Raw genomic sequence first — 19,079 nt, forward strand, 5'->3', positions numbered from 1 at the left:
TTTGTTGACTAAATTTATTTTAGAGGTGAGGAAGGTAGACGGAAATTGCAATCCTCCCGAAACATTACTCTTGCTGGTTATGGGATTGCAAAGTTGCATGTGCTATGGACACCGACAACGTATTCATTTCCTAAATGATGTCGAATTTGAAGGTTACCGTCAAGTGTTAGATTTCGAAATGAAACGATTATCACGTATAGGACTGGAAACTAACATTAAACAAGTGTAGGCAATTTCGAGAGAGCAAATAGATGCCCTATTTTAATATTTAAAAAAAATTACTTGGCGGCGACTATTCGCTGTGTACTAATACAAACAATTTTAATTTTAAATGGAACTAACTTTGCTTTGAGGAGAAGTGGTATGGTAGATCGCTCATCGCATTTCAACAATCCTCAAATAACATTGTTTGAAACACCTGTGAAACGGCGTATTTAAAGTATGTAGAAAATGTTTCTAAAACTAACCAAGGTGGGCTCAAACATCGCATAGTTCGTCGTAAAGAAGTGAAGCATTACGCAAACGATATTGATCTGGTTCGCTGGGGTGTATAAGTACGTGTCGCTGTGCCCGAAAGTGGGAAATTTAAAGGGATTTTATTTGCAGCCCCTCTGAAAATACGAAGAGTCATACCAAATCTGGTTCAGCAAACAATCACTAGGCCACAACTCATTGAAACTGGTAATTGTACCGGAGTTATTTAAAGCAGCGTGGATGGATGCGGATTTTTTGGTATTGAAAAGCTCATACGATCCCCCCTGCCAAATGCTAAGGAAAACTGAAACATATATATACATATTTACATGAAATATTGTCCACCTATGCGGATCTGTTTGTGCAGGAATTTTACGACTGTATGCCCTTACTGACGTCAACCAAACTTATTACGTGGGAAGTTGGTACCCAAGGCTGACAGGTACTAAACCTTGCCCGATGGGGACCTGGAGGTAGTTGTGGCAAAGGGTAACCTCATTCTCCCAAGTCTATAGACTCCACAACCGGATCTAGTTTAAAATTTTACCCAGGACAAATATATACAAATTCAAATAAACACAAACGTTGCCTTTACAGGTAATACCTCACATATGAGGTTGAGTTGGCGCAAGGTTTTTATGACCGTATGCCTTTACTGACGTCACCCAAACTTATTATGTGGGAAGTTGGCACTCAAGGCTGACAGTTGCTACACCTTGCCCAAGGGTGACCTGGAGGTAGTTGTGACAAAGGTTAACCTCATTCTCCCAAGTACAAAAACTCCACAACTGGATGCAGTTTTAACGTCGTACCCAGGACATAAAAAATGTTTTAAAGCTGAGAACCGACACGACTAAGTCGTGAGGCCAAACCTGTAATAATTCGGGGAGTGCTGAAAAGCACTGCGTTCACCCGCGTGTCAGTGTGTTGGGGAAAATGAAAAGCCATGGCAATTCAGTGTTTGTGTGTGTAGACTGACATCCACCATGAGAACAAAATCCTCTGACCCACGACCAATGTCACGAAACCAGGGATTAACACAACAATTACCAAAGCGGATAAATAAAGACAATATATGCCTCAATAGGGCAAAAGCTAAACAGCGAAGTGGACAAGTAAAACCTAGGTTGCAAATTACAGATGAATTTGAAGTGCATCATTCTGAATGTCACATAACACACCTACCACTGCCCAAACTGTTTTTTTTTTAAATTTAGGTAGCTGATTTTTAAAACGGTGGTATTCATATTCCGTTTTGATCCTCAAAATAAGTCTCGTTCTGAACATTTCTAAAGGATCACTGGAACCTTTGTGTTACCTCTTGTTTCGACGACTGGTGTGAATTGCAGCTTTCACCATGCTTGTTAATAGGCAACACATTTGTTGTGCCTGTCGGAAAAAATCCTTAGAACGATGCGATGTCAGAATTAAAAAAAACACCAGATTGGCATACGAAAGCCTGTTTGAAGCAGACCAGACGTGATTATTTTAAAAGTATGTAATAGTTCATTATTAGTTGGGCATTCTTGGTGTCCACCTCGCCACAAAAATACACCTATCCGAGCTTGAGAACCGAGCTTTGAAAAGGAAACTACCAGTTGCAAATGCACCATGGGATTTGCGCCACTGCATATCTCCGCCATACGTCGTAATTGGTGTTGCATAACAGTCCTGCAAATTGGGTTTCAGTTGTTTCAGGTAGACTAAGTATGTCACATCATACGTTTCTTGGTTGTTGTTGACGACCACTAGTACTGAGAACTTCAATTAAATATTTATATATTGCGCCCTTTTCAAGTTTATAAAGCGCTTGATTCAGCTCATCAGAACATTTTGTTCCTCCTTTTTCAGAGGAAGATAAAGTGTTTTAGCAGCAACCCAATGGCAACCTTGCCAAAAGAAGTCAAGTGACGACCTTTGTATATTTAAATCAACATCAATGGGTGGCACTAGGCTAGTAAAGCGGTACAGTATTTGGGATGACATAATGTTGTTAATTACCATAGAGCGCCCCCTTTAGGACATACTGTGAACAAAGTGGTTCCAGATTTCATTTTTTCTATTTATCTTTGAAACCAACTCAGTCCAGTTCTGTTTGGTGTACATTTTATTATTTCCGAGAAAAACGCCCAACAATTTTAACCCGGTGTTGTTCCACTTAATATTGAGAGGAGAATATGTGTTGTTGCGCCATCTACCAACCCATAAACCTTCCGACTTTTCGAGGTTGATTTTCGCATTGATAAATATGCAACTATGTAGCAAGTGATGCGAATTCTTGTTTACGTGTGATAAAAAATTCTATATCATCAGCATAAGCTGTAAGTTTACAGTGTTCATTATTGAGGTGCGGTATTGTTAAACCTTTAATATTTCCATCATTTCTGATTTTATGGAGCAGTGGTTCAAAGGCAATAACATAAAGGGCTGTGGACAATGAGCAACCTTCCCTAATACCACATGACAGCATGATGGGAGGGGTGAGGGCACTATTTATACGGATAAGGGACTGAGGATTTGAATATATAAGGTGAATGTAAGAAAGAAACTTGTCATTAAACCCAAAGGCATGAAGTGTGTTGAATAGATAAGCGTGGTTTACTCTGTCAAATGCTTTTTCTTGATCTAGAGCCACGATGCCGAGGGGAGAGTTAGTCATATTAGCATAGTCAATGCTGTCACGTAATACACTGATGTTGTCATGGATATGCCTGTTTGGGATACTACAAGTTTGATCTGGATGAATTATAGAACCAATAATCCCACGCAGACGTATTGCTAGTGTTTTAGTGAAGATCTTGTAATCACTGCAAAGAAGACTCACAGGTCGCCAGTGTTTAGTTGTGTAATATCACCCTTCTTTGGGAGTAGGGTAACGACTGCTCTAGAGCAAGAAAGTGGAAACACATTTTCTTCAGTAGCTTTATTGAACACGCCACAGAGGTCTTTCCCAAATACATTCCAAAATTGTTGATAGAACACTTTCGGAATCTCGTCAATGCTGGGTTGCTTTACGGTGTTAGTAGGCTCGTTATACGTAATAGGCTCATCTCGGTCATCGCGATTGGTATTACTCAGCTTTGGCAGGCCCTCAAGTATGGTATTCTGTGCATCTGTATCAATATTAGTTGGTGTATACAACTTAGTGTAAAAGTTACGTACTATTTTGCGGCTTTCAGCTTGATTTTGCGTGAGACTGTTGTCATGACGCCTAAGCTGAAAAACAGCTTTTTTGTTTCCATTTTGTTTCTATATCGGGAAAAAAAATTACACACATCATTTTCATTTAGAAAATGGTGCCGCGCCCGTGTGATGAGACCTTTATTGTCATGTTGAACCATCTTTTTTTCTATGTATGATTTTGTGAGCGGCGAATTTTGGGTGATATCGCGCTCCATAGCTCGGATGTCCCTTTCCAAAGTTTGATATGCTTGTTTGTGTTTATATTGCCTGGATGCGCAATGCGTGTGAGTAATTAATTTTATTTTATTCTTTCCCACGTCCCACCAAGTTTGTATATGTGAATAGTTTTCACGACAAAGCTGCAATTCCAGCCAGACATCCGTAATTTCATTAACATAATCATCATCCTGTAAAATGTGTGTGTTCATACACCATACAGGACTTTTATTTTCACCACTGTTAATTTTTATGGATATACTAACAAGAGAGTGGTCAGAAAAAGCCAACGACCCGTTACTAATTTTAACAGACTTGATTTATCCACGCATACACTTGCTAACATACATTCTGTCCAGGCGAACTAGTGTACCACTATGCCCCAAGTAATATTAACAGCATTCCCATGGTGGCCACGCCACGTATCAATTAGTTTGTGACGACGAATAACTGAAGTAAAGAGGTTAGCAGTACGCATGTCAGACTCCCGTCCCCTATTGCGATTCATGTCAGGATCGGTTGTACAATTGAAAACTCCTCCTATAATCAATGGATCATTATTTAAAGTAGGGATAAAGTGTTTTATTTTATTAAAGCATTCCATTCGTTCTGCGCCATTTATGGCATATACATTTACAATGTGTACAGGATTATTGTTTAATTCTGTTGTTGGAGAAAACAATAGAGCCACACCCGCGCGGTCAGCAGTGCCATGAGAAAAAATGCCCGTGCCGCAACATACAAGCTTCCATATATTTTCGTCGGAAGCAATAGTATGCGTTTCTTGTAATAAGTAAAGATTACAGGGGTGATCACGCTTAATATAGTTGAAAACACTGAGTCCAGACATCCATTAACATTATATGTTGCCCCAAAAATTGAACCCTCCATTATATGGTTGTGGTTTTTTAAAGGTTTAAAAATCAGCTATACATTATTTGTTTTTTAAACCTTTTTAATAAGCCTGTTCATGCGTATATTCTCAGAAGCGTTTAGTTTTTGAGTGTTACGGTAATTGATAAAATGCCACACCAACACTTTGAGATTTGGACAGAACTCAAAACATTTGCCAATAAACTTGCGGGAATGTCGTGTTGACAATAAAAATTCATTTAACTTTGCATTTGATATGCTCTCTTCACTACTCATAGTACCAATAGACACATTTAAAATGACAGATTCACTGTCATTTTCATCACTGTTAGTTTTGACAATCATTATTATTTTTTTTTCGATGTACTAAGAGAAGCAAAAAGGTCTTGCGATTGTTCATTCACATCACTGATGTCTACTGGCATTTCTGATAATGGTGAATAACTAGATGAATTGTCTGTACAATCAAGGGATGGCATTGGTGGGAAAGAAGACAAATCAGCACTTTCTGGCTGGGGTACTGGTTTGAGTACAGTCACCGCTGCATATACATGTGGGGAGGAGGGGATGGCAGCGGTTAGGGTTGTGAAGTGGATGGGTGTTCATTGGCAGTCAAAGAAGGGGATCGTACCTTCTCTTCATCGTCTGGGTGTCATATTGGGTGTCGTCAACATCACATGCTAGCGTACCATCACTTCGTTTTTTAGTATTTGGTTTGATTATATAGTGCTATCTGTTGAGATGTCATCGTTATGACCTTCTCGATTTACTGGGGATATTGATCGCGCACGTTTTTTGGTTGAAAGATTAACAATTTCATCTTTGTCTGTTATATCATTTTCAACAGTATCTATGTGGATTTCATTATTTGTATTAACAGTTTGATCACATATTTAACTTCAGCACTGGTCACATTTTATTTATGGGTAAGATCTGTTTGTGAGGAGGGATCAGTTGTACCATTTACTTTGTCTGTTTGAGTTTCATTAGCACATTGTACATCTGTAGAAATTCTTTGAAAGCCTTCCTTGTTTCCCCCATCTCCATTTGCGCAACAATGCTTTGAGAATTCGGACATGATTTTTGTGTATGTCCTTTCATTTCACACTCAAAACAAACCAGTTCTTCAGTTGAGACATAAATATTAAATATCTAATAAATGATTGGAAATAAACCATTAATACTGACATCTTTCAAGTGAACATAAACCTGACGTCGAAACGATTTGACGTGTTTCAGAGCAGTCTCTTACATCCCAGCGGAATCGGTCGTACCGTACTCGACACACGTCCATAACGTGAAAGAACGTAAGTAATACACTCATCAGGAAATAATGAGGTGCATTTGACAAAACAATTTTAGTGGAGGGGCATAAGGCAGGACTCCAGAAGACGTACCTACACTTTATGCAATTTTGTTTAAATTATGCTAATTTATTCATGACGTAACAGTTTCTGTGCTCATGAATATTCATTAATTTGCGAGTCAATACATTCTGAAAGGGGCGATATATTATTTTTGGGGGAAGAGTTAGAAATGGGGATTAGCAATCCTTAAGGGGTCAATACAAAAGAAGGAATCCATTTGGAGAGCAGCATTGCTCTTCATGTCTGTTGTTGCACGTGACCTACAACTGTCACCTGTGTTCTTACTTCGACTGGCTTCCATGTGAGGTAGTATTCTTGTGTTCTGACTTGAGTTCTTGATATACAGAAGTTGCTATTTATGTTTTTAACGTCTTTCATATCTTGTCTTGTAGGAGTGTCCTGAACGTGATTTGAACTTGCAATCTTTGAATTGAAGCCAGGTCCTCCTGATCACTGTGTAGACAACTGACTCACAAGACCACAATGGATTGACTATATGTGTTTGCATTTGATAAGACTATATAGTGTGTATATATATAGAAATACAACATATTTCTATTATTGAGTTACAATTGTCCACAAAATTGCCAATTTTGTGTTTTTACTTGTGTAAACTATATGCATGTCATAACCCGTTTGTGTACATCTTGCCAATTGGATGTTTACCATTTGCGTTGCCCATACCTGACCCGACCCAAACGAACTTCACATGTATCCGGTAAATTGCGTGTTGAAACGCCATGAGAGTGGTGTTTCTGACACCTATTAAATGAATGTAGAAATTTGCTTTATTTACTACTGATTTTGTTGATGTTCAAATAATAACATAAAACAGATACACGTGAAAGATTTACCTTCTTATAATCTTTAACATGTTGATAAAAAAATTAATCATGACAAATAGAAAAGTAAAATACAGTACTTCAGTTGTCTAGACATGAAGTGTAACCAACTTGAGCACACCGTATACAATCCACATGTACATCACAATACAAGATATGATATTTTTTTAGGTTGTGTTTCATTCCATTATAAGTGCAAGAAAAGAAAACTAACAATATTTAAGCAGTGTAGCAGCAATTGTTCTAGTGTATCAGTCGATAGTTAATAGCACTGCGTCATTTATGCATCGGCTAATTTGAAACAATATCACAGTAAATAATAACCTATTTTTCGGCTTCCTGCCAGATCTCGTGACACTGTTAAATTGGCCTTGCAACCGGCAAAACAAGATTTGATTCAAAATGGATCTAAATTGTGAGTGTGCTTAGTGGCATGCGAAAAATTTCTAAGCAATCACTAAAAGTGCACATGATTTGTGTTACGGCAAAATAACATTATACATACTTGCTATTGTACATACTTGTCGCCCTCTGTAGTTGAGATACCGAGAAAAAGCAGAGCAGTGAGCTACACTAAGCAAAGTTTTAGTTGATGGGGTCCAACTATACTGTGAGCAATACACGTGATTTCTTCATTACGAATTGTTGACTGTATGCGATGTCTGTTTGAGGTCATCGCTCCATATATATGTGATTCAAGTTTACACGCATGCTCCACCATAATTTCATGTATTTCTTTTTGTGATATTTTACAATTGTGAGGTAGTCACTAAATGTGAGGATAGTAATATTAATGTACCCTATACACACCGATCGATTAGGTGAAATGTATTGTTTACTTGAGTGTTTTATTTCTTTGTACACTTTTCAGTCAATCGTTTCTCAGTAGTGGAAATAAAGTGTCAAGTGTTGGGACATTTGTTTCATTACGTTTTTGCAAAACACATTTGAACATATTAATTAATTTCCGCCTGCTATTAAGGATTGCATAATGAGGCATGAATAACAAACTGAACTAACAAATGCTATTAATATTTGCTGTCGATCATGTCAATCCAATATTTGACGCCTTTAGCTCAGCCTAATTTTTGGACGCAAAACCGACTAATGATTTCCAAATAAATTTACCTAATTTCAGCTTACTAAAGACAGATATTTAAGTGACATGTGAACATGATTCTAGGAATACATGTCTGAGATTGGAATTTTATTCGAATAAAATACAGGAAAGTGGACAATTGAGTTTTACAGTACATGTGTTATATGTAACTTCATAAACATGTATACACCAGGTAACGTTATACTGCAAGCAAGATTTTGACAAGATATGAATTGTTATAGGAAGTTTTATAATCACATGTTTAACAACACTACACAATGTAGAAGACCTGATTTATATACATATATATGAATATGACAAATTGTATATTTGTCTAGCACGACGATGGTGGTTTGCTATACATATCGATTTTCAATTGACTCCTATTTCGATGCTAGGAAATTATGGCGCCACAATTCCACGTGAGTGATTTACACTTGGTTAGCATGCGTGGGTTCAAATCGGATGGGTCATATCTTATTATAGAATATCATCCAAGCAATGGATAGATTATAATATACAGCGAATAAATGAGGGTACTTGAATGTACAACATTTGTTTTCCATCATATTTGCTCAACTTGCTGAAAACGATTCCACTCGAACAGTGTTTTATTGATTCACTTCCAATGACATTCGTTTATCGACGAAAAAAATAACTGAAAATGTTCCCTTTTAAACATAGGATGGCCTATTTTGTTAGAACCAGGCCTTCATGTGTAATTGTATCACAGCGTGTTACTTTCCCCAGAATGCTCTATGTTGCATTCGTTTATGAGATTGGGAACTTTATTTGATTTGTGACTTACGAAGAGTCAGGATTGTAGCTCTTCACGCAGTCTTGTTTGACTTTACAATCTGAATATTAGGCATATACTATGGGATTAGTAAATACAGAGCTCTTCAACACAATAATAATTTTGATAAGATTAGCGTCTTCACAGTTTTCTGTGGAGGAGCCCTTAGAGAAGAACACATGAAAGGTTCTTCGAAAGTCATATATTTTGCTGCATTCCAGTTTGTTACCTTTGCTGTCTATCAAGACAGGAAATATACGTAATTTTCAGTACTTAAAAATATGTAAGAAAAACACATAATTGTACATTTGAATGACATTTTTTTAAAACAAGTAGCCAAGCTCATTTTTCTTGAAGTAGAACTGGGAACTTTTTTTGTATTTGTAATCTAAATCCAAAACGTACCAGTGGGCGTAAACATGACGATATAAATTGAAATTTTTCCCCCAAGAATATTAATAAAAAAACTTAATAGTACATTTGGGTGAAATTCTATTTGGAAACACGTACCCATATTCAAAAGCATCACAGATAGGTAACTAAACGAAATAAGTGATGAAATAAGTTGAAACCTGCCCCCCCGAGAATCGTTCAAATAACATATACTCATCCGTGGTTCAATACATAACAAAGGGGTCGAACAAATTGCATTGCGTGCTAAATATACTGATAAGTGAAATGAAGGTATGATGTAGATATATGATATGGTGTTTTTGCATGTCAAATATTAATATAAAGCTTGTATATAAAACTCCACAACCACAGATTGTCAGCGTCGATTTGCAGCCTGTCTCTTGTGGTAATAAGATGTCTGTACACGCTTCCTGTACACGCCTCCGTTTATACAGTATAATATCTCTGTGAGCCCCTAAAGATTTTGAAACTGTACATTTCTAGAAGTGGCTGATTCAGGTTCTATGCGTTCAGAAAAAATAGTATTGACATTTAATCTCCAAAAAATATTCGATGTTTCTCACTGTAAGTATGTGTTACATCTTCGTCAAAAATTCATTGCTAATTTTCCTGAAACATGCATGAAACCATGTTTTTGCAATTATCATAATATGGGAGATGGTTGAAAATCTACATATAAATCTACAGTATTGCATACGAGACGATAAACTGGGTAATAAGAGTATATGGGTGCAAAATATCAAAACGATGTGGTAATGGAAATTCACAGACTATGCAACCACGCCAAACGTGTTGTCTCCCATGAAACGAAGACGAATGGTGTCGAACTGTTTGTAAGATTGTGGTGAATACTAGGTGATGACGTTTCTGTTGACCAATATTGTGTCAAACGTTTTCTTATCGTCTAGATTAAAACATCGAATTCAATTCTTTCATGCAGTTTATTTCATTTAGAATGATGTGTACAAGTCAAATAAAGCCTTGCAGCTATTATAATGTATACATGTTAAAACACGTGGTCTAAAGTAAAATGATATCACAAACTACGCAATTAAAAGAACTTAACTATTGATAACTGGTACAAGAATAAGTAACTCCCATTCTTCTATGTACTAGCTTGAATTATATGATCAACAATATTAGGATCATCAGAGTACATTTGGCAGGTATAGATGGTATACACATCACGTTTGCGAGTCAAACATATTCTATCACGAACTGAATCTTTTTCAGGAAGTGACGCTTTTAACTCGACTTGCTCGGCGATGGCTGAAGGGCAGTCCTATATGTGAAGGAAACATTGATCAAGGAATCGAATAAGAAAATGTTGAAATGCAATAACAAACAAACGCATACAACTTTTTCCCAACAAATGTTTTCTTACATTTCACACAATTCAGTTACCATAAGTTAAATGCATTATTCCAGCTAGTATTATGATATCAAATTCAAACAATCCATTATAGTAGTTGATAGCATTTTGAGTTGTTTTAGTTTATATAGTGTGAATTATGATAATATATTTTCAACAAAATGAAGGACATAAATGGTATAATAATCAAACCATCATACCATCAAACCCTAATCGCTACCTAAACTTTCAATAGGATTATGTTGATGATTTTATGCTTATTTTATGCTTATCTCGACATATAAATAGTCATCGCAAGATACTCACCACAATTTTACAAACAAATTGGACCCATGCATCTTCTATTACATCGACCTCACATCGTTGACAATTTTCCGTTGGTACCGCTGAAGTACCCTGTATAATAATGTATGTCAATACAATCAACGATTTTAGTTAATATAATACAGAATAACAACCATGTTAGGTCACATTGTTGTTCATTATTCTCTGTGAATTTCTCACTGTTCAGTAAATTGTCTTTGTTAGGAGTTTATTACACTTCAACCCATGCTGCGAGGGTCTAACTTAGTAGCCAACAAACACACATATTGGGATATTAAAATATAAGCAGTTACACTATTATTTCCTTAAATATACTATTAGTTAGTTGTGTTGAAAGCACAATAACGTTTGCCATGAATTAGCAAAATTATATCTCCAATTGTGTGCTAAAACAAATGGACAGAGAACTATGAAATAACATACTATATCACTCTTGTTAATTGAGCCAATTCGTGAAGCGAGTATTGCATCAAACCCATAGTGACGTGTACCACGTAGGAATGCTGTATTTCCGAAATAATATGTTGCGTGAAACCTAATTTCTTTCCCCTCAATAGTATTTTCAATATCTTCTATGTAAAGTGGGCAGGGGAAATCCTCGGTGCATACAGCATGCCATACTCCGTTGTCGTACATGGCATCATTACAATCCATGCAAGTGCCATTAGCAGGGTTTCCAGGGTAATCTTGAGCTTTTGATGCAACTGCCATCATGATCAAACCCCAAAATAAAAGTGATTCAAACATATTTCCTATAAATAAATAAATAAATAAATAAATAAATAAATAAATAAATAAATAAATAAGTAAGTAAGTAAATAAATAAATAAATAAGTAAGTAAGTAAGTAAGTAAGTAAGTAAGTAAGTAAGTAAGTAAGTAAGTAAGTAAGTAAGTAAGTAAGTAAGTAAGTAAGTAAGTAAGTAAGTAAGTAAGTAAGTAAGTAAGTAAGTAAGTAAGTAAGTAAGTAAGTAAGTAAGTAAGTAAGTAAGTAAGTAAGTAAGTAAGTAAGTAAGTAAGTAAGTAAGTAAGTAAGTAAGTAAGTAAGTAAGTAAGTAAGTAAGTAAGTAAGTAAGTAAGTAAGTAAGTAAGTAAGTAAGTAAGTAAGTAAGTAAGTAAGTAAGTAAGTAAGTAAGTAAGTAAGTAAGTAAGTAAGTAAGTAAGTAAGTAAGTAAGTAAGTAAGTAAGTAAGTAAGTAAGTAAGTAAGTAAGTAAGTAAGTAAGTAAGTAAGTAAGTAAGTAAGTAAGTAAGTAAGTAAGTAAGTAAGTAAGTAAGTAAGTAAGTAAGTAAGTAAGTAAGTAAGTAAGTAAGTAAGTAAGTAAGTAAGTAAGTAAGTAAGTAAGTAAGTAAGTAAGTAAGTAAGTAAGTAAGTAAGTAAGTAAGTAAGTAAGTAAGTAAGTAAGTAAGTAAGTAAGTAAGTAAGTAAGTAAGTAAGTAAGTAAGTAAGTAAGTAAGTAAGTAAGTAAGTAAGTAAGTAAGTAAGTAAGTAAGTAAGTAAGTAGTAAGTAAGTAAGTAAGTAAGTAAGTAAGTAAGTAAGTAAGTAAGTAAGTAAGTAAGTAAGTAAGTAAGTAAGTAAGTAAGTAAGTAAGTAAGTAATCAACGACATAATTTGTCAAGCATACGGACACAAAAACTTTATTCTACCAAAAATCTACCCAGGTCAGATGATGGGTCTGAGATCGCCGTGCCGATCCCCGTACACGATATACCACCGCGTGCCCCCATGTTTCAAACCTCGGTCAAACCAAGTACCGCTGAACGTCAAATATCCACATCAATGGGACAATTACAGCCCAAATTGTACAAAACCAGGAATGAAAGCGTGAAAAATCCGTTGTTTGCTTAATCCAAAATGTACATGACCCTGTATTCCATATGGCGGTGATGGAGTCAGTAAAATGTCAGGAAGGTCATCGTTTGTTATGTCATCTTTTGGAATTCACATTTCCTAATATGGTAGGATGAAAAATACCCCGTAAAATACCGCAAAATTACGGCACGCTGTAACTTATGATAACAGATTAATAATAATATAGTTTATGCAAGTAAATGTCTTGTTCAGTAGTTTTATCAATTAGTCAATACTAGTATAACATAATAGAAATAAAATATTAGGTTTGTTCGGCGTACATATAACCATAACTCATTTTCAATAGCAGGATCACTTTATATGTATATATCGGCCATCAACCACAAGAATGCTGTTGTTATTGTCGTGAGGCATTTTCATAAAATAGATGGGCAGGCACATCGACAGAGGTATTATAATTTAATAAGTGTGTGTGGGCGAGAGACATATCAATATTTTCATTGAAAATAAACTGTAAAACAGATTAATAGTTTTGACTTACATTTTGCGTTATCACTCATTCGAATTGTCATCGGGTCAACCCCTTTTATTTTGCTTACTATAATTGTAATTGTAGGTTTCAAAAAATAACTAAAAAATAAATACAAACCTAGGGGCCTTACTCTTCCACACCATCATGCAAATCATAGTCTGAACCCACATAATACAATCAAGCACTGCCTAACTTTCTGTAAATTTGAGTGGACTCGTGACTGTACACATCTTACATACTCACACAGGACTTCTAATCACTGATTCGGATACGGATTGATTTGCCTACCAAATGAATACATGCCAACAATAGTGAAACTACTTACATAAATAACAAAGTCTTAGATTACATAAAAGAAGTGAAACCTGTATTGTTGTCGTGAGGACTGTCAATATTTGCAAACCCAGTCAGTGTCTATTTCACAGTGCTATGTATGTGTCCGCACTATGGCTAATGTGCGTCATCACTCAACTTTAGCATTTTTGTTACCTTTTAATCCTTGTGACCCTTTGTATAGCAAGACGTATCATATAGATGTGACCCTTGTCAAATCAGTGATTATAAACATTCGAGGTAAAACAACAAGATAGAAGTTTGTTTTTCTAGAAACAAATAATCAATATATGTATATGTAAAATTAAAACACTAAAAACAGAATTGATTTCATTTTGATGACATTTAAATATTACGACCTTTCATTACCAGCATATTAATGGCTTGTTCTTTTTTTGAATTGCGCTGATATCAACCAAACCATTTTCGTCACAGGAGTGTAAGCAGTCATTGCATGGGAAAATTTAAAAAAAACAATTATAATTTTGAATACTATATATTTCGTACTATTTGGATGCTTCATATAAGACAAATAATTCAAACCAAAATTAAACAACGGCAAATTTATAAAAAAACAACTATTCTAGAGAGAAAGTGAGCACCTCTTCTGAGAATAGAATAACATAATTAACAGTCTAACCTGTAGTGTTTTCGGTGAGCTGTCGAAAGTCCGGTCAGTGTCTGTTCCCTTAAATATTTGTTTCGTTTTTTTTATTGATTTGTAAGTTGTCAAAACGTTTTAGTTATTCTAAATTTCGCTGATGACAACTATGTTGATAACATATTATCTGAATGAATCCCCTTGCCTTACCTCCTAGAAATGATGGATTTACCTCAGGTCGTAACATTACTATGTGCGTTTAAATAGAATGTATGTACTGATTTAATAAAATATGTGCCACAATTAAACTTTACGATTCAGTTAAACATAATTGTTCTGGCCTGTCAAAAGCTTTTTGAAAATTACTCTACCAGGTTCATTTATATCTTCGGTGTATTTTACAAGCCCTTTAATTAGACGCACACACTGACCAATTGTCTAATTTTAATGAAGACTATTTCAGTTTTCCTGATGTCCAATACCCTCTCAAATCGTTTAGCACTACGTCTATCTGCAAGTTTATAATCTGTGTTGAGCAAAGTTATTGGACGGCAGTTTGAATTATATCTCTTAACTTTTTTTATCAATATGATTACCCTTTGACATTGACTGTTTGGCAGACATATCTTTTCATATGAGTCATTCAAAGCATATTTAAAATATAACATATGCTAATTAGAAGCCAGAATTCAACTATCAACTATCATTGCTCGGTGTTTTATTTTTGTTCATACTGTTTAGTGAATTAAGTTCCTCCTACACACACACAGTTTAGGTTCGAGTTTAGGTATGTTTTCATTATTTTAGAAAAATACATAACTGATATCTTTACAGTAGCGGAGACAACGTGACACATAGAGACTATGATTAAACTCGTGACTATGATTATGTATATCAATTGGATTTAATAAAAGCATTCCAGAAAAATCAAATAATTGTGTAATTTTTGATTATTTTGCATCATATTTTCTAGATCTACAAAATATTTGGTATCCCCCCCCCCATTTTCCCCCATTCTACCTTACCAGAAACAATTTCCCCTGCTGTCAAATAATCATATTCTAGTTTGTTTCATTTTCACTCAGCTCTATTTTCATCAATTAGTTCACGCCTCTTTTTGGATTTATGCTTACTGAACGCACTTCTGGTTACTTGAATTTCATGAAATCCCAAAGACCCTGTATGTTATGAGAGTTATTATATTTTGTTAGCCACTTCTGTAGACCATATTTAAAACGATGGTTAATGTATATATCAGTTAGCAAACTGTAGCAAATTGTATTGTTATTGTAGAATTTTGTAAATGACTAAAAGTAAATATAAACATTCAGGTGACCATTGAATTTCAATACTAGACCGAGAAAAGCCGAGGAAACAGTATAAAGACATATACAGTCATGATTCCCACACATGACACAAAAAAGACTTCGTACTATGTGCAAATAATTCAAATTCAACTCAGTGATTCGGATACTCATAGATCTGTCTACCAAATGAATACAAATATGGAAACAATTAGTAAACAACATTCGAGCGGCGTTCAATAAGTAATGCAACTGACCCAATTCCAATTGTCTGATCTAGATGAAATGTTGCACTGTAATGATTTACATCTCAATGGGTTATGTTGCAAAAACAGCTCTAAACTAAATGTGGTTTATGATTTACAGGTGTTTGAGGTGTTTGAGTCAGGTGTGAAATTGAGCCAAATGAGTGTCGCGCCATTTTGGAAGATCGACGCATTACTGTTCGCCAAATAGCCCAAGAGGTCAAGATTAGTACACAGTGTGTAGAAACTATCATTCATGACCATTTGCATATGCATGAGGTGTCTGCCAGATGGTTTCCCAGGTTGCTGACACCTTTCCAGAACAAGAATGCGTTGAGTTCTCGAGGATGAATTTGGAGATGTGTCAAGAAGTTGAGTCGAAGTTTTTCAAAAGACTGAATAAACAGGATGAAACTTGGGCCCAGTCAATGCAGTGGAAGCACTTGGACCCTCCAAAGAAGGCAAGGGTGCAGCCTTCTGATGACAAGGTCATGCTCACAGTCTTCTGCGACTTGGATGGAGTAGTGATGACAGATTTCCTGGCGAAGGGTACCACTGTGACAATTACAGGGGTATATTACGCTTCGATTTTGATGAAATTAAGAGAAGCTATCAAAATCAAGAGGCTGGGCAAGATCAGCAAAGGTATCTTCCTCCTTGATGACAAAACTCCGGACCACAAATCGCATGTCGTCAGATCAGAAGCACGGGCGTGTGGCTATGAAATCCTTCCCCACCCCCTTACTGTTCTGACCTTGCACCCTCTTCCCAGCCATGAAGTTGTTGAAAGGAAAGCGTTTTCCCAGATGATGCAGCCTTGATTTCTGAAGTTACGACGTGGTTGGAGGACCAACCTGGGGTGTTTACTTATTGAATGCTCCTCGTGCATATTTAACAAAGCTCATAAAACACCTCAAACATGTATTATTGTTGTGAAGACTTGCTACCCACTTGCAATGTATCCGCACTATGGCTAAAGGCAACACAAAATTGTGTTGCTGCCCTCTGCGACCGACCGAAAAATATGGAATATTAGGTCGCGTTTTCTTTTTTCTTTTTTTTAAATAAGCTCAAATATTAAAAATTCCCCATTTTAAACAGTACAAAGTCTTTCCTCTAAAAAATAACGATCCCGGGCCGTTGTTTGACCCCCACGGTCCCCGGGGGGATAAGTGGAGACTTTTAACCTCGGGTTGGTCTGTAATTATCTGACATGTTCCGAGCACTATGAAGTCCATATACCTCGGCTATTTACGATATCCTTAGTTTTCACGAGTTTAAAAAAAAATCGACCGACCGACCCAATTTTTCAATTTTCCGACTTGAGGGCAACATAAGTTTTTTTTGGCATAATGTGCGTCATCACTCAACTATGTTATTTTTTAATCCATGTGACTATCAGTATGGGTAGACGAGTCAGCTATATTGATGCATCCTTTGTCAAAACAGTGCATATAACAAGTCAAGGTAAACAACAAGGTGGAAGTTTGTTTAACCGAAAAAAAGCATGAAATATATGTAAAATTAAAACGCTGAAATTACAAATGATTATAAATATATGACCTTTTAGTAGTACTACCATTTGTTACCAGTAGATTAATGATTTGTTCTTATTTTGACTTGCGCTGATATCAACGAATCCATTTGTATCGCATGGGTGTCAGTAGTCATACCTTTTTCAAAAAAATCTCTATTATTTTGAACACTATATTTGTTTACTATTTAGATAATTCTCTTCTAAGAGAATAATTCAAACCGAGATTAAATAAGAGCCACTTAAAAAACAACCACTGTAGTGAAAATTTGACGCAACATACTTCTTCTGAGAATAGAATAACCTTATTATCAAAGAAGTAGTGCTTTTGTTAAGCCTTCAAAAATCCGCTCAGTGTCTGTTTTGCATGTGACTACTATCATTTACTCGGTAAATATTTTTAAATGTCGTATTTCCTGTATAATTTGTAAGCTGTCAAAAACGTTTGTGTTATTTTGAATATCACAGATGACAAATATGTTTATAACTATGTGTCCGCAATATAAGTAATGTACGTCATCATTTAATTATTTTTAGCATATGTGTTATCATCACTCAACTATGTTATTTTTTAATCCATGTGACTATCTGTATGAGAAGACTAGTCAGCTATATTGATGCGTCCTTTGTCAAAACAGTGCACATAAAAAGTCGAGGCAAACAACAAGGTAGAAGTTTATTTTACCGAAAAAAAGTATGAAATATATGTAAAATTAAAACGCTGAAATACAAATGATTATAAATTTACGACGTTTTAGTAGTACTACCATTTATAACCAGCATAATAATCATTTGTTCTTATTTTGAATTGCGCTGATATCAACCAAACCATTTTCGTCACAGGGGTGTCACTAGTCGTACCTTTTTTCGAAAAATCTCTATTATTTTGAACACTATATATTTTACTATTTAGATGATTCTCTTATATCAGAATAATTCGAACCAATTTTAAACTCATAGTTGCTGTTGACATAGGAAGTAAAGTAAGCAAATAACACCGAATAAACGGCAAGGTAAATACTTCGTCAAATTATAGTAAACACGTACTGCGTACGTACGTACTTTGAGTCACGCACGCAGTACGTGTTACTATAATTAGACGTAGTATTTACCTTGCCGTTGCTCTCATTTTGAATTGTATGATATCAACAAAACCATTTTCACCTGAGAGGCGTCAGTAGCCATCCCTTTTTTAAAACGTCTCCATTTTTTGAAAACTAAATTTTGTACTATTTAGATGATTCAATAATTCAAACCAAGATTAAATAACATCAAGTTTATAAAAACAAACATTCTAGTGAGAATGTGTGCAAAATATTAACAATAAACATTCTAACCTGTTGTGTCTGTTTTGCATGTGACTACTATCATTTACGCCGTAAATATTTTTAAATGTCCTATTTCCTATATAATTTGTAAGTTGTCAAATACGTTTGTGTTATTTTGAATATCACAGATGACAACTATATTTATAACTATGTGTCCGCAATATAAGTAATGTACGTCATCATTTAATTATTTTTAGCATATTTGTTATCTTTTAATCCTTCAATCGATGTATCTTTCTGTATGGCAAGACGAGTCAGCTATATTGATGTATTGTATGTCGAATCAGTGTCCATAGAAAGTCGAGGTAAAACAACAAACTTGAAGTTACTGACAACAAGAACGTAATATATGTAAAATTGAAATACTGAAACACGAATGATTATAATATTATGACGTTTTAGAAATACTACATTTAATACCAGCATATCAA

General features: G+C 35.3%; 1 protein-coding gene across 4 annotated transcripts; it reads right to left on the reverse strand.

Annotated features, from left to right (window-relative positions):
- Positions 1–10,186: 10,186 nt before the first annotated feature.
- Positions 10,187–18,722, reverse strand: LOC144358854 (uncharacterized). Of its 4 annotated transcripts, none has more exons than XM_085499614.1 (4): positions 18,658–18,722; positions 11,384–11,712; positions 10,943–11,032; positions 10,187–10,546 (listed from the first exon to the last, which is right to left on the reverse strand). In XM_085499614.1, the coding sequence occupies exons 1-4, from the start codon at positions 18,689–18,691 to the stop codon at positions 10,370–10,372; spliced, it is 630 nt and encodes a 209-aa protein (XP_085355740.1). In that variant the 5' UTR covers positions 18,692–18,722; the 3' UTR covers positions 10,187–10,369. The 4 variants fall into 4 exon arrangements, with proteins under 4 accessions (XP_085355740.1, XP_077868397.1, XP_085355741.1 ...); XM_078012271.2 differs by lacking the exon at positions 18,658–18,722 and adding an exon at positions 13,629–13,763; XM_085499615.1 differs by lacking the exon at positions 18,658–18,722 and adding an exon at positions 13,669–13,735.
- Between the last annotated feature and the right edge of the window lie 357 nt (positions 18,723–19,079).

Source organism: Saccoglossus kowalevskii, chromosome 5 (assembly GCF_978046115.1).
Source record: "Saccoglossus kowalevskii chromosome 5, keSacKowa6.1, whole genome shotgun sequence".
Classification (NCBI taxonomy): domain Eukaryota; kingdom Metazoa; phylum Hemichordata; class Enteropneusta; family Harrimaniidae; genus Saccoglossus; species Saccoglossus kowalevskii.

Bases quoted from the DNA above. Each gene is read 5' to 3' on its own strand.
- LOC144358854 (XM_085499613.1), bottom strand. From the start codon at position 12,686: ATGGGGGCACGCGGTGGTATATCGTGTACGGGGATCGGCACGGCGATC. The intron at 11,713-12,616 runs GTAGATTTTTGG...ATTTATTTATAG, and splicing joins AGACCCATCATCTGACCTGG to GAAATATGTTTGAATCACTT. The intron at 11,033-11,383 runs GTATGTTATTTC...ATTATTATACAG, and splicing joins CAATTAACAAGAGTGATATA to GGTACTTCAGCGGTACCAAC.